The sequence below is a fragment of the Berkeleyomyces rouxiae genome, assembly GCF_048999995.1.
Source record: "Berkeleyomyces rouxiae strain 22BRR77 chromosome Unknown BrBRR77_ptg000002l, whole genome shotgun sequence".
Taxonomy (NCBI): Eukaryota; Fungi; Ascomycota; class Sordariomycetes; order Microascales; family Ceratocystidaceae; genus Berkeleyomyces; species Berkeleyomyces rouxiae.
In genome coordinates, this window is record NW_027396492.1 from 3,125,900 (window position 1) to 3,141,894 (window position 15,995).

Genomic DNA, 15,995 nt, shown 5'->3' on the forward strand with positions numbered 1-15,995 from the left:
GAAACAAAGAAAACGATAGAGTTGAGGCTCCAGAGCTAGAGCATCAAGCGCATGTAGCAAGAGGAGCTGCATATGACTTTATACAAAACAGGAATATCCGTCCATTGCTCTTTCTCGCGTTCATCAACGAGGCAGTCTGTCAAACTTTGTTTTTTTATTAAAACAAAAAAAACAAAGTAACAGTGGGAAGAAGGACAGAAGAGAAAAGAAAAACAAAGAGTGCTCCGTGAATAGAGAAACAAAACAGGTGATGATGACAATGAAGAAAGAGAAAAACGAATATAAATTGACCCGGATTCCACCCACGACACCGTGATGAATGACTAGTAAAAAAAAGGGACAAAAATAGAAGACGAACAAGAAGATGCGTATGCTCAGGGCGTGGCGGCGGGTAGGCAAAACGAAACAAAACAGCTCTGGTGTGCCCGGAGAGCACGTATTCCAGGCTCGTTCAGATACCCAGATTCTCTCCCCTACCAGCAACACATTGCGAAAGACATTGAAAAGCAGGAAACGAAATTTTGAGGAGGAATACATGAAAAGGAAAAGAAAACAGAATAGGGCAAAGTGCTTCCCACCAACCCACCAAAGCGCAATACAGCTGCTTCCTTTTTTTTTTCGGTAGTTCCTTCGTGATGCATCACGGAGGCGGCGGCGCAGACGGCTTCTTGACCATCAGCTTGATGCGCGGCTTGACCGACCCGCCAGCAGCACTTGGCGTACCCGGGGTCGCGCCACGCGCAGCGCCAGCCGAATTGACTAGTGGCGTGCGGGGCGTACCACCACCACCGGCGCCGGATGAGCCTGGAAGCGGCTTGCGGCCTGGCTTGGGCGTGCCGGCAGCTGCCATAAGGCTCTTGAGTGTTGGCGGGCCAGGCGAGCTGCGAGCCGAACCGGCGGAGCGCGCAGGAGAGGATGTGTTGGCGTGCGTCTTGAGGCTGATTTTTGCAGGGATTTTGATGTTTGCGCGCGTTGACGTGGAGCCAGTGGCGGCGGTGGAGGTAGAGGTATGAGCGGGTGTCGGAGTGGACGAGGGCTTGCCGTCTGGGAGTGAGTGGCGCGGGCCATCGGGCAGGCTGGAGCGCTCGGCGCGCTCAGTCTTGATGGTGGCAGTGGGTTGTGAGGGGAGTGGGGTGGCGGGGGAAGGGGCGGCGGAGGAGCTGCTGGAGCTGGTTTTGGGAGGCGGCGGGATGCCCTTGTGTGCGCAGGCGTGACGGAGTTTGCGGGATTTAAATGTCACAAGCAGGCGTGCGGGGGCAGCCGTTGTGGAGGCGACGCGGCGAACGGTGGTACGAAGCTTCGATCCTTCGACTTTGAGACGCTTGATAGGTGTTTCTTCGACTGGTTCCAGAGGCCGCTTGGAGCCCGAGGAAGAAGTGGTAGATGAGGCACGGATTACAGAGGGCGTGTCGTAGATGCCATCCAGGTCACCAGCAGACCGTTTGAGCATGCTAGCAGCGGTGGCGGGGGATTCGGATATTTGAGTGGTCGCAACTGGCTTTTCGCTAGGCTCATGCTTGATAGACAGTGAAATGGTCGGCTTATGGGTTGCTGACACTTTGATGGGCGTGGCTTTGGTTGACGCAGTGGGCTTGATGATGGTGGGTTTGGTTTTTAGGGAGATAGAACCGCTGCGGTTGATGATGAGTTTCTTCAGAGGCGCGGGCGTGGGCGTTTGCACTTCCGCAGGAGGAGGACCGCCCACCAAAGGAGATGATTGTGCTGGCGTTGGAAGAGAGCCAGACTTGGATGGGATGGTAATGGTTTGTTTTTTAAGCCCAGTGCGATAGAAAGGTGTAAACTTCACCAAGCACTGGAAAAAAAAGGGACGTTAGTTATTGCTGCCCTACACATGGATTTAAAAAACATGGGAAAACTTACTCGTCCAGGAACTTTGATCGTAGGCCGAGACGCTGTCCAGCCTCGGGGATACTTGAGTGTGAGGATGAAGCGGTCGCCTTCATCAAACATGATGGAGCATAGCTCAAGTAGTGTCAGCTTCTCGGAAATACCAAGCATGGCGGAATTAACTGCCTTCCAGACTGCACGGCGAATGTCCTGCTCAACATCGTTGTAGTTTTCTTCAAACTCCTTGCGAAGCGCATCAACAGCATCGTCCAAGTTCTGCTTGCGAGCAAACATGGCCTTGCGCGCCTCCAGCTCCTGCGCCGTGTTTTCAACGACAACGAGCCCGTCGCCCATCATGTCGTCGTTTTCCCCTTCGGCGTCGAGCTCTGTGTCAATGTCCATGCCATCAATAGCAAGCATGCCATCGCTGCGCTCGACGTCTTGGCCCTGCTGTTTGGACTTCTTTGCCGAAGGTTTGACGCGTGTGTTCTCGCCAAAGGCAATGCCAGCCAGACCTTGGGCAAATGCTTTCATGAGCTTGTCGCGAATATAAGGGGAACGGTCGGTGCTTAGACAGCACAGAAGAAGACGCAAGATAGGGAGCTCGGCCATGAAACCCAAGTCAACAAGTGCTTCAAAGGCTTTGACACGGATTTCGTCGTAGGTCTCATCTTGCAGATACTGAACAAAGTCAATTGGGTCGGTGTCGATCACGCCGGCCTTCATCAAGACCCGCTTTGCTTCGATTCCTGCAATAGTCCAGACATTGTGGTAACTGTTTGTCCATTCGTCCATGCGGAGGAACCGGTTGATTTGCTCGAGTGCACGATCGAGAATGGCCTTTTCTTCTTTGTCACGCTCATCATCCTCGGAGTTTCTTATGTAGAAGGCGTTCTGATTGGTGTTGTCGGCCACAAACGAGTAGGCCAATGAAGTGATGAGAGTAGAGACGTAGAAGTGATCTGAGAACTCGTTGTCCGAATTATTGTTATATAGTAGCAAGTCGAGGAGGAAGTTTTGCACCTTCATTGGACACTTGCCGCGCTTATCGCGGACACGAGAAAGGGCCTGGGGAATCATTTTCTGAACCAAGTACTGCTGCTTGTTTGAAAAGTCATTAGGCTTTGGCGATGTCGTGCCGGGATAGCAAAAGAAGTGCTTGAAGGATTCCATGAGCTGGACCATGCCACGCATTTCCGTTTGTTCAGTGGCTTGCAGTTGGAGAAGATTGGCAGCCATAGTTCGGATGCCGTGGAAGTAGCGCGTGTCCATCAACGTGCGGATGAGAAATGTTGATGCGACGGGATGCGGGCGCTCACGCCGGATAAATAACAGCGTGTCTTCTTGAGCAACAACATCCCTATCCTGTTGTAACTGCGATACGTACATGTAGCCGGGCATGTTGGTTCGGATATGTCCAATCCATTCAAAGTCTGTGTCCATCCGGATCCATTCGTACGACTCCGAGTCCATTTGCCTCTCAGTGCCTTCATCCCATTCACGAAGCATGAAGAGCTCTGAGTCGGCAGGCGTTTGTAGGGTATCGCCAAGCGAGTAGAGAAGCACTTCCTGGTCGTTTTCGACGTTGTCATCTTTACCAACTGTCTGCTTCTCCTTCAGACGACGCGTGCGCTTGAGCCGCTTGTATTTTGTGTTATAGGGGATCTCAAACTTGGTGGCCCGTTTGCTGCCAGTGTCATCGCGAATTTCCACTATATGTTCATATGGTGTACCGTCGGCCTCATGAATACGGATTGTGATGGGACCAGAAAACATGTGTGGGGGAGGGTCTTTCACCACGCCATTCCTGTCTTCTAGAAGCACGCGGAGAAAGTCCTCCTTTCGCAAAAAAGGCGTGGGCTCATCTGGCGACGCATGGGTCTGCCTTATAGTCATTTCGACGCAAAGGCGTTTTTTGTTGAAGCGAGGCGTAACCTCTAGCTTGGGACAGCCAGTTCCAAACACCCACTCCTTCCAGAAGATTTCCAGTTTTGAACGTCCTTGTTTTTCGCATACTTTGCGGAAGCCTTCTGTACTAACAATCTTGTCATTAGACTGACTGGCCAATCTAGCCTTGAGGAAAAGACGAGACATGATTCTGGTCAGTCCCGAAGACCCACCAGAGGCCTTGATAAGACGCTTGTCAAGGATGAACATGACCAGGCGCGACTTCAGCTGCAAAAACTCTTGCTCAAAGGTGCCCAGGTGGAGGAAGCGGCCAAGTTCTGAGATGGACGGCCTGTCGACATCAATCTCGACCAACCGATCGGCTGCGACTTTTATCCGGAACCGATGGTCGTTGTTGCCGCACAGCTTGCGCATAAATAAATCAGTCATGAACCAGGCGAGTCCCAGTGTAATCCAATTGTCGCCCCGGGTGTTTGGAAAAAGCTGGATCCCGCTCCACTGTGAAGCCAAGCTGAAGACTAGCTTCTCTGTAGTCTCTATTTCGGTGTCGATAATATCGTCAGGGTAAAGCAGTCTATTACTGATGAATGCCATGGAGCATACGGGTAGAACATCGGGGATTAGGTCGTCAACGAAGCACATCTTGAAGGACTCGAATGGGTATACAGAGAAGTTGAGAGCCAGGAAATCGGCAGCCATGGACATGGGCGCACATGTGTTGCGCACTTCATCAGCACGACCGGGCAAGCAGAAGCCGTGAACTCGAAGAGCGCTCGTACCCATCTTCTCGTCATCTTCCTCGGTACGGAACTGTGTCCAGAGATCGACGTGCTCAAAGGGCCCGACGGCAAAGGCGACCTTGTCGGCTGACACGATGCGGGATTCTGTGGAAAAGGAAATGGTGTATTTGCTGTCATCATTGTGGTCGTCAATCTGGTCCGTTTTGGAGCCTGTGCAGACAACCTTGATGTCAAGTAGCTTGTCTTCGTCGGTGAGGTTGTTGTAGCGCCAGTCGTCTTCGGCTAGCGAGTGTTCCTTGGGTTTGAGGGCATGGCCCAGGGTTTTAGGGCAGGTGATGTGAATTTTCCAGTCGCATAGGGTACCGGGGTCGTCTATACAAGGAAAAATTGAAGATGCGATGCCAGGTTCGGTCGAGTGGCGAGTGTACATGTGCGGGTATCGCGTGTCGCCTTCATCGACCCCAACAAATTGGAAGCCATCGCGGATGTTTTTGCTGGTAAAGGGTATGGAGAGGACAAAGTCATGGTGTTCGATGCCGGAGGCTTGATCGGCTTGAGACGTCTTGATTTTGATGAGGGTAGGCTTGCGCTGGCTGATAAATAGGTCCTTGGAGATCTTGACCGTCAGGGCGCCATCGAGCGGGCGATACTCGGTGAGGTCTCTGTTCTCTGCCGGACAGTCGTAGTTCCTGGTTTCAATCAATGGGAGCATCCGAAGCTTGCGCACGTCGTGATTGCTGGCGTCCCAATTATAAGTGTCGGGATAGTCCAGCAAGGCGTACGGGTCGGAATAGGTGGCGGGCACGCGAACGGGGCTGTGTCGCTGGCCATCGCGTAGCAGTTCAATGGTGACGTTTTCGAGGTCTATGTCGCACTGGCGAGCGTCGATGCGTATATCGGGGAGATTGTTGGAGTCGAACGTGGTGAACCAGATTTCAGAAACGCCCGAGATTTGTCTGTTGCGGAAATCGACGTCGATGCGAACTTCCTGTCTACTGAAAGAATACGGCAAAGGCTCGATTTCCTTGGGCTCTGGAAGCGACCCATCGTCAAGCGGGCCCGACACTGTCGGCCGCTCCTCAAACGTCGTTTCTTCGACGGCCATGATGAGAGCCAAGTTGCCGTCAGATGAAGCGAGTCGGGCGTCCGAATGTCAGTGGACGGAGGCGTTGGTGTGTAGAATCCGGCGGCGGCGGCGGCTTGAACTCGTCTCGCAGAGTTCGAGATGACTAGGAAAGCCGCAGTAGCAGCGCAACGCTCATAGCGCCAGAGCCAACGCTATCAGAGGCTAAAAAATGATGGGGAGCTCGCGGTCGCAGAGGCGAAGTCGATGGGTGAGGCTGGGCGAAGACGCAAGAAATAAAGCCGTCGCGGGCCGAGGTCGCTGTGTCGAGGAGAACGGCAAGCTGAGCAAGGCTGAAGCCGCAAGCTCCAAGCGGTGGATGGCGTGTGTTGGGAGAGGCCGACGAAAGGGTATTAAGGATTAATGAAGTAATTACAAGAGAAAAAAAAAAGAACGAAAGAATGGCCTGGGCGAGGCGACCTGTACAGCAGCAGCGGTCGCACCAGTCGAGAAAAAAAAGAAAAGAAAAAAAGATAATCCGCCACAGAACAGCACCGTGATACAGTGCCAGCGATAGAAAAAATAAGAAGCCCCAAGATGTGTTTTATTTCGCAAGGCAGAAACCAAAAATCCAGCACAACACGCCTTGGGCCACCGAAGCCTTCGTTCCTTCCCTTCGTCGCGTCAAAAAACAAAAAGCTGGGGCATTTGCCCGCATGGGCAAATGCCGCCGGGCCGCTGAGTCAGCTGGGGGTCGGTCCACTTTTAACGACGCTTTTAGATGCTGGAGTGGGGCTGCCACTTGTTCTACCAGGAAGCACCCACCACCAGAGCACTACAATCAAGTATCACGAGAGTAACCACGGCAAATAGCGCATACAAAAACTAGCAGTCGGACTAAACAATATCGAGCGTATAATGAGAGAAAGGGAAAGGAAAAAAAGCCCATTGAATATCGTATACTTCTCGTTAACCGTGACTCCAAGTAAACTCCAGAACCAAAATCAAAATAACCAACGCCACCTCCCATTGCCCAAACTCCAATCCGTCCATACACAATTCAATTAGGAACAAATTAAACTCACATGCCACCATCGCCTCCAAAACGTCCTGCAGGACATACTTACATGCTCCCCGGCCCCTAGCGGCTTCTCTGCTCAGGTCGCCTCCTCTCCCTGGCCCGTCCGCCCACCAAGCAACTCCTCCGGCAGCTCAAAGTCGTGAACAGGCATGTCCGGCATGGGCTGTCCAAAAGCCAGGATGTTTCGGCCGCCACGGCGGTGACGATGCACAGCAGCATCGCGCTCGTGGCGCTTGGCGAAGAACGACGTCATCTCCTTGACAGCAACCGCTGCCGGTGGTGGAGTCGGCAGGAAGGGGCTAACCTGGCGTTTGCGTGGAGGTGCCTCGTCGTGGATTATCGCGTCCTTGCGTTTGCGAGGCCGGTGGTTCTTTTCAGCGGTAATAGTCTCTTCATATAACTGTTTGTCGAGACTAGCATCGTAGCTGCTAGACACCACCGACACACACGCAATGCTCTTGTCATCTTCATCATCGTCGGGGCTAATGGCTGCTGAAGACTCGGATTTCACGCTGGCTGTTCTATCTCTCTTGAGGGCGGGAAACTCGACAGCATGGCTAAGAGCTCGCTCTTTTTCTGCCTTGCGTCTCTTTTCCTCTACACTCCACTGGCGGAACTTGTCCAAGACAGCTTCGCATGCCTCAATGAAATGCCGGCGAATAGGTTCAAATGACTTCTTGCGGCCCTCGCCTGGACTCATAACACCCAATACCTTGAGCCAGTCCGGGCCCTGGAGACCATCTAGAATGCGAACAACTTGGTCACGCTCGTGTTGAGCACGGCAGCGCTCTGTGTTGCGAACATTTTTTTCCTGTCGCTCGACTTTGCGGTGGTAAGGCTCATAAACCATATCAGGAAGCGGGTCATCTTCAACTTCACCAAGCTCGAGACTGCCCAAGTCAAACCGCTCCACATCGTATGGATTGACAAATGCCGCGTCTGTAAAGGTCTTCACTGATGGCGATATATGAACAGCTTCTCCCGAAATAGATATAGCAGTAGAAGGCTCTAAAACATCTAAAGGGAAATACCGTGTCAGTTGTGCCATTCTCTGGAATAAAATTACAGGAGTACTCACTCTCTTCTTTTTGTACATTTCCAATCACAACGTCATACTCTGGAAAGTACAGCGATAGTTCGCTCTTGAACCCTGTCGTCTCTTGAGAACGCAGTTTACGACCTCCTGTTTCTTGAGAATCGGGGCTTACAGATGTAGACCCTGTCGGCGATGTGTCTTTTCGTCTATCTTTGGCAGCAGTCATTGGCTTTGCCTTCACAACCGCATCAACTTCGAGCTTGAGAGAGCCACTTTGCTCGGCAACCTGTGGTGGGGTTGCCTTCGTCTGCGCAGCATTTTCTTTGCGGTTGGGCCGGGACGGTAAGCTAGTGGGGGCAGTAGAGGCGGCTCCGTCCTTGTCCCGGGGCACGGTGTCGCCGCCTGTTACTTTTGATGCGCGTGTTGCTACTATGGCTGCGGCTTCAGAAACTGGTGAAGATGGGGTGTTGGAGAAAAGCGAGCAGCTTTGGTAAGTAGTGCCGGTAAACTTGGCCGAGGACTTCTTGCAGGGTGTATGGGGATTTGCCGGGTGTGAAAAGGCTTTCTTGGTGACTGCAGCTTCGGTGGATGCAGGCGGCGTCAATAACTGAGACGGTGGGGCAGGCGTGTGGGCCGTTTGCTGTGTTGATGGCGACGCGGTGATGTGTACAATTCGAGCAGTGGGCGTGGGAGACAAACTTGTATTGGGGTTCTGCGGCGAGAGACGGGCAGGTGTTGAGTCAAAGCGCTGGGGTGCGGGCGGAAGCTTGAGCGGCGACTGCTTAAAGAACAACTGGCTCTGTTTTTTCAGAGAGGTTGGCGTCTTTTGGGGTGAAGGCTGATGCTCCTGACTACACGACGAAGCAGTGGTCGGAATGAGACGTCGCTTTTTGAGTGGTGCAATCAGGGCGTCCAGGTCAACGCTGCGCTTACGCTGCTGGGGCCGATGCAGTGCGGCAGCTATGGGGGCCGGGGGTTTCCGGGGCACTGATGTGGAGGAGGAGGGCAAAGGTGTTTGGGAGGACTTGGTTGGTGTTGTGGCAGACGACAAGGCCGGTGTTGCCAGTGGTGTTGCGGTTGCGGGTGTCTGGTGGTAGTGGTGGTGTTTCTTGCTGTGGGCTTTGGCATGTGCTGCTGCAGCTGCCACAGCAAAGGCCCGTCTGATGTCCAAATTCACACCGCTACTGGAGGCCCGGGGCTTGAGTGCAGTGCTGGCCGAGGTCGTATTACACGTAGAAGTGGCAGTACGACAGCTGGAGCTGGAATGCGAGCGTGCATCTGGAGCATGCAAGGTGTCAGCGCGGCGGGCTGTCGATGGTTTTGTAGTTGTGGCCATGGTGACCTGCACTTGGCCTCTTGGGTGGCAGAATTTGCGAGAGCTGGAATGATGGGTGGCCTGCAGCTGGCGAACTGGTGTGTGTGGTTCTGCGCTGGGGAAGACCGCGTGCGTGTTGGTCGTCTGGGACGAAGCAGGAGTCCTGGGCGACAGGTGGCCTTTGGCAGTAAAGATTTTTCTGGCTCGCTGGTCCACGATGGCGGGATTTGTAGTTCTTGCTGAATTGCTCGTCTCCTGTCTTTTTCTTTGGTCTGCCGTGCTGTGCCCGTCTTGCCTAATTCCGGCGTGTTCGCCTCCAATTTTACCAGACGTGACGTGAAGGTTTTAGCTTTAGCCCATGTACTGCGCCAGCAAATTTACCAGTGCAACGACATCCTGGGACGCGTCGGGGAACGGCGCCGGTTTGGGCCCCTGATGAGACTGGTGCCTATCTGGGGGCCCTGAAACACTCTGTAAATACAGGAGCTCCAAGGAGCACAAGTGAGGTCCCTGGGGCGTCACCCACTGAAGCTCAATTGAGCTAGTGAGGAGCTAGCTCTGCTATAGCATGAAGTACAGGCTTACTCCAAAACACCATACAACCCTAGATCAGTATTTCTCTTCGTTAGTGCAAATTGATAACCCTACATACCCAACGAACTACAAATCCATCCGCCAAACGAGGTCACTTTGATACTCTAGTGCCATTGATTTTTTCTTAGAAGAATCACTGTTTTCATTTTAATTAGACATAAGTTTTGAGCACCTACAACCAAGCACCACAAGCAAAAACAAACATGACAACTGACCGGCAGATGCGTCCGGCTAGTTCCAACACACAAGCTGATAACTGGCATAGGACCAGCGATGCTCAACGATTGAGACAAGGTATCAAAACAAAGGAAAGAAGAGAACGATCGTAAGAAGAGAGAGAGAGACTATTACACATTACAAAAATTCAGAACAAATGGCTGTTCAATGGAGTTTCTTCGTCAGATGCACAGTGGCAGTGTATCCGGCGCAGCAGGTGGTCTTCATGCCATGCTGGCACCACGGGCAGCACACGCTAGAAGCAATGGTGCCCGAGTTTTCGTGCACCTTGTCCTTGATAACGGGGTCATACACTGCCATGCATTGGTAGACTGTGCTGGGCATGTCGTGGTAGAACTTGCAGTGGCAGCATTGCACGAGTGTCTTGGTGAGCGGATCCGACGAGCCGCGCAAGTCCCTGACCAGGCCGCTACGTGTTCCCAAATCTAGACTCTCTGCAGTCTCGCTGCTGTTTGAAGCTGTGACGGATGTTGATGGAGTTTCTAGCGAACTTGCCTGCGACTCTACCAGGGAATCCTCGTCGTAGGGCGAAAGTATACCATAGGGTGAGGGGATTCTTGATGTTCGCATGGCAGGCTTTGGAGACGGCATGTCTTTTTGGTAGCGAAGTGGCAGAGGGTAGAAGCCAGACACGGCGCCATGTGGGCCGACTTTTTGGTCAGCGAGATTTGCTTGGTGATACAGACTGAGGCTAGATGCATTTCTATCACCAAAGCCAACGTCACTGGAATCAGAGCGAATACGAGGAGAGCCATGGCCAAACTTGGAGTGCTGTGGGAAATAGGTATTGGGATCAGAAGGAGTATACGGGCCAGGCGAATCGGACTCGTTAGCCGAGTCAATATCCTTCATTAGTCCAACGGGGATACGAGCAGGCCGGACTCTCTGCCGCCGTGAGCTCTTGCGCGGAATAGCAAAAGTGTCTTCTTCCGCAGAGGGAACATCAAGATGTCCGTGGCTCACTACGGCCCTCAACGGGGTTTGTTTGCAGACATGGTTTCTGTTGGGCGGCGAGCCTGCTGATGAGAGTGAGGGAGATGAAATCTCGGGAGATCTTTCTGGCATAGAAACTGCATCAGTGGTCTTTGAGAGTCTAAGCTCAGTGGTATGTGCCTTTGGCGCAGGGGGCGAACTCGAGACAAAATTGGGCATACGGGGTGGAGACGAGAGCTCGAGAGGCGATGAAATCGGCAGTGATGTCATGGTGTGGTGAGCAGGGCTGTTTGCGCCTAGCTTTTGCTTTCTCATCGCGGCCGTTTCGTACTCTGGTGGAGGTCGCGAGATGGATCGTCTAAAGGCAGCGCGCGCAGCATCTCTGAAACCACGACGAACAGGAGTAGTCGTTTTGTCGGAGGCGGCCTTGTCGTCGGGCGTAACAATAGTGACAATGGGAGCAGCTGGTACCATGGAGGTAGTGCGCAGGGGGATGGCGAGCTTGCCAGTGCCACCATGATTGTTGGTTGATGACGGGTGGCTAAAGGACTGTGGTCGGGCCGAACTGCACTTGGCGAAACCGAGCTCGGGCGGTGAGTAGGGCTGGCTTAGGGCGTCAAGGAACTCCTGATGCGGGATGGCGACGGAGCCGGCCTTTTGATGAGCGGCGGACATGTTTATAGGAGGTCCTGTTGATAATGCGCGGGCAGAATGTTTAGATGAATCGCGTTTCCATCCCAGGAACGACCGACGTCTAGTCTTGTCTTGTTCTTGTGTTCTGGTTCGGCCTCGAGGCTCTTCAAAGGCAACATTGGTGGCCACTGAAGCGGCGGCTTTGTGCCTTTTGGGGCCCAGCTTAGTCAAGCGATTTGTTTCCCTGTACGTCTTGCACATTCCTGGGTTCTGAATGATTCTGGGCTCAGGGCCACTGAGATCCGTGACGGGAATTTGGTACTCCGAGGGCGTCATGGAGACTGGCACGGAGATTTCAGAAGTGACGGTGGCAGATCGCTCCCTGCGGCGGTGGGAAGAGAGGTCGAACGAGGTCCGAATGCGGTCTGTAATGGAACGTGATCTACTGCGGGGCCTGGCGTTGTCTTGGCGGGTTTGCTGGCGGCCTTGTCTGGCAGAAGATGAAGAAGTGTCCGGACCCGATGCTACCGAGGACTTTGACAGGTTGCTAGACGTCTTTTCACGGTAGAGATATGGAGTCTTGGAGGCAGATGGCGGTGGTTTGGTCAGTCTAGAAGACCTCTTGGATGTAGACTGTGGCTCCCTTGCGTCGTCGTCGGTATCAAACGGCTCTGTACAAGCGGACGCTTCCTTGGACTTCCTCACGTCCCGACTTTGACGATAGTATCCCTTCCGAATGGGAGACTGGCAGGCAGATGAGCTGTCTGAATCAAAGCCAGAGTCGAATGGTGGCGGCAGAGGAAGCGGCTGAGATAACGAGAGCGGCAGAGACAAGGGCTGGCTGCGGTACACGCGTGGAGGCGACGAAGAGCCTCTGGGTGCGGCGGTGAAAGAGGACGAATGTGTGTGGGTGGCGGGATGCGGAGTGGAAAAGACGTGAGGGTGGGAGAGTGAGGTTGAAATGGCTTTGGCAGCGGAAGCAGATGCAGCATCAGTTGCAGCGCTGGTGGAGTAGCGCTGATGCGCGTGGACAGCGGAAATGGGAGCAATGTGAGGGGTGGTGTGTGAGGCAGACCGTTGATGATGGGTGTTCAAGGGAGGCCGCCTCGCCTCCTGGGACGGCTGCAAGCCTGTTTTCATTCTCCCAGACTGGTGATAGGATAGGCGAGCACAGCAGAGATTTGTATGTTAGTGAACGGTATCAACGACAGGTACGAGATACATGCAACAGCCGGATCTACCGTGGTTGAGGTTGCAGAGCGGCTGAGCTGGGCAAGCTGACAAAATATAAGTACGAGACAGGACGGGTCACGTTCAGCAAGCTGTTTGGCCGAGTGTTTTGTGTCCTTGGAGTGAGGCTGTGGCATGGCGTGGCATTTCACACGCAGTGACACTTGAGCACTGGAATCTTGGAGGCAGACTAAAGGCGTGCCAGGCGCGGGGAGGGGGAGGGGGGACAAGAAGACGAGAGGGGGAGCGTGAAAGACACTGAGGCGTGTGAAGAAAAAGAAACCAAACAGAACATGCAGGGCGAGACAATCTGACTTACATGAAGCTGCCGCTCTAGGTCCAGCAATCGCTGGAAGTTGTCATAGCGTTCTTTGGGCAGCGAGGCCGGGCCGTGCTGGACGTAGACGCCGTAGGCCATGGCGTGGAGATGTGGCGACATTGGTTGATGGGCCTGCATTGTGGATTGCGCACCACCGTAGCGCGGGCAGCGTCAAAGACTGGTGGGAAGAACTTGACACGGAAAAGGGCTGCAGACGTGAAAACAGCGGGCAGAGGGTGGTGCTGGTGCAAGGGATGTGGCGGAGAGACCAGCACGAGCGAGGAGATGTAGAGTGCGGCAGACAAGCCAAGCCCAAGGGCAATGCACTGTGACACTGTGGCTTACTGAAGGCTCGAGAATCAGTAGATGCGAGAGACCCAGCGGGCGGGACAGCCAGTATCACGAGCAGTGGAGAGTGTGGTGGCGGCGGTTGTCTACGGGGCGGGTTATGCCGTGGTGGTGGTGGTAATGTATGTACAATAGACAAATACTGCAGCCAGAGCGAGTAAAAGAAAGGAATATAACGACAATCAAAATGCACGTGGGAAAAGGAAAAGAAAAAGAGAAATAAAAAAAATAAAACGGAAAAAGGCTCGCCAGCGATCTGTGGTGGAGGCTACGCCGGCCTTGATATCGGCCTACATATACGCTGGGTTTTCTGCGTGATGCCTCCAGAACACCGCGTCCAGCCTGTAGGCGCATAACGAGCTGGCTGCACGTTCTCACTCGTATCGTGCCCGTCGCATCCATCCCCGGCATGCTACCATTACGGCACTAGCGACTCTACCATGACATTGTGCACATAATAACTGAGTGCAGGTATACCTGTGTACCCGCCTAGCTGCATGCTGCTTTGAGGGTACCAGCTGGTACTGATACTGGCTGCATCTGTGTCTGTCTGTGTCTGTCTGTGTCTGTGTCTGAATCTTCTTCCCTGGGCCAAACTTGCACTAGTCCCGATCCAACCGGCCAGATCAACAGGCCCAAACAAGCCTCTGTGCCCTGTACGACAAGCCGCTGTCGTCTAGAGACTGTGGCCGTGGTGGCCGCTAAAAAAAGAACCCTCACAATACGAGCATGGGGGCGAGAGGGAAGAGCACGATCTGTGTGTGTGTTGTGGGATACGAAATGACGAGCTAGCCTCTTGGAAGCGAAACACAGCCAGTCCGTGGAGATTGGGAGTAGCAGGCCATACAAGTAAGAAGTTTACTGGGCAGACAGGGCTTATCCTGTGCTCCCGCCGTCTGCAATTCTGGGAGGACAGAAACGCCGACTCTTGTGGTCTTCAGGCCGTAATGTTCTGGCCCTCAAGTCTTTCAGTCTTATGCTGCTATCCATGATATAATATGTACTCTAGTTATGCAGTTAGTTATGCATAATAGCAAAACACCAGCCTCGCCGCGCAAAAAGCTTCTTCGTACCGCCCTCACACCGAGCACCAAGTCCGCCAGCAACACTGACACCTGACAGGCCACTTCCGGCTATCTTGTTCTCGGCCAGCAATTCTTTTCCGTCTGCTCTCGTCTGTTCATCCTGCTTGATCCGCAGTCCAAGCTCATCTCCAGCTTGGTGACGCCCCTTGTCCAGCTGGCACATTTAGTCCATGCACGTTGGCGGGGAAGATGGACAAGACACAGGGCCGGCATATAAATAGAAGCGTAATACGAACATGTGAAGATTTCCACGTCCTGGCTCTCGAGTCGGCCGTCTTGCAACAACAAACGCGACAGGCTCCCCGCACCGGGTATTCAGTACTAGTCGGCTCGGCACATGTACATCTGTATGTATGGATGTCTAGATGTATGTACATAGACGCATCATACGACACGGATGCTCTGACCTGCCCTGCCCTACTTGTCCTCTCTGACCTGACACATGCTCATCATGATCCTCACATGGAGACCACGAAATAAACATTACTCGGCGAGTCCAAGCTTGTCTGCCACGTCTTGCCCCTCCCTTCGCCTCAATCCAATCACCAGGCCCTAAATACGAGCTCTATGCTCTTATCCGCCGCAGACTAACATCCGTCAACACTCACACGACCTTGCATGCTTGCCTATGCATCCTGCGCATTATGTAAGATCCCATTGTCTCACCTAGTTGGGGGGAAGAAAAAAAAGAAACAAACTCAAAAGCTCACACATCCCCACCACGGCTGCGCGCAGCACAGTCAGAACATGCACAACACAAAACTTGCTTGCACTTCTGCTTGTGCAAACACGTCACGTCCTTCACCACAGATTTTCCGCAAGGGGCCACCAGTGAAATCACCGACTGCAACCAACAGTTCGTCAGAGCCACTCACATACGACCTGGCACATCCGGAACTAATCGTAGCTGGCGTTTTTAAATTGCTGGTCTCTGGGGGCCAGCGCCACGCATCTAGCTCTTGTTGAGGAGCAGATTCTAGCCTTTGTTTTTTCTGCTGCCAAACCTGCACAAATGCATGCAACTGGCTTGTCTGCATAACTACTCTCTTTCAATGTCTGGGATAACCAGTTTGCCATCTCTTTATGCATGAAAAACAAGATTTGCCCATACTAACCCTATATAATGAACCCTGCAATCGACTCAGACTACATACCATTTGTTGACATCACCGTCATCAGCCCTATCTCAACAAAAGCCCTGGGGCTCTCTCCGTGGAAATATCTCTGTATAGTTGCCTTGATTCATAAATAAAATGGCACTCATTTCCAGGATCGAACTAACCTTTGGCTCCGCCTTGAATTACGAAACAGGTGCGTATCCAAGGGGAGAATTGCGTATACTCGTAGTTAGTGCCAGCATCCAATGCCAGGGAGCTCAACTACTCAAAGTAGATCCACGACCGTCAAATGAGACGATGATAATGAAGACTAGACAGAACATCCCATCACGTCTCCCAAAACAGACAAGGCCCTCTTCCTCATTCCACAAAAGAAAAAACACACCACGACCACAACACGCTACATTCCTCGTCTTTTGAAACATGTTTAATTGGTTGCTTGTTGGAGTTTGCTGATTGCGATCAAGATGGTACACACTTTTATATCTATTTAGAGCTAGTGTCACC

At 53.0% G+C, this 15,995-nt stretch overlaps 3 protein-coding genes across 3 annotated transcripts; all 3 read right to left on the bottom strand.

The window, feature by feature from the left end:
• Positions 1 to 640: 640 nt before the first annotated feature.
• BROUX77_002436 (uncharacterized protein) lies at positions 641 to 5,601 on the bottom strand (the record flags this gene model as incomplete). The annotated part of the gene is made up of 2 exons (XM_073746976.1): positions 641 to 1,813; positions 1,882 to 5,601. 2 exons carry the CDS (start codon positions 5,599 to 5,601, stop codon positions 641 to 643), a joined length of 4,893 nt encoding a protein of 1,630 aa, XP_073607518.1.
• Positions 5,602 to 6,716: 1,115 nt separating this feature from the next.
• BROUX77_002437 (uncharacterized protein) lies at positions 6,717 to 9,012 on the bottom strand (the record flags this gene model as incomplete). The annotated part of the gene is made up of 2 exons (XM_073746977.1): positions 6,717 to 7,657; positions 7,719 to 9,012. 2 exons carry the CDS (start codon positions 9,010 to 9,012, stop codon positions 6,717 to 6,719), a joined length of 2,235 nt encoding a protein of 744 aa, XP_073607519.1.
• Positions 9,013 to 9,966: 954 nt separating this feature from the next.
• Positions 9,967 to 13,036, bottom strand: BROUX77_002438 (uncharacterized protein; the record flags this gene model as incomplete). Its single annotated transcript, XM_073746979.1, has 2 exons — positions 9,967 to 12,537; positions 12,938 to 13,036. The coding sequence occupies 2 exons, from the start codon at positions 13,034 to 13,036 to the stop codon at positions 9,967 to 9,969; spliced, it is 2,670 nt and encodes an 889-aa protein (XP_073607520.1).
• Between the last annotated feature and the right edge of the window lie 2,959 nt (positions 13,037 to 15,995).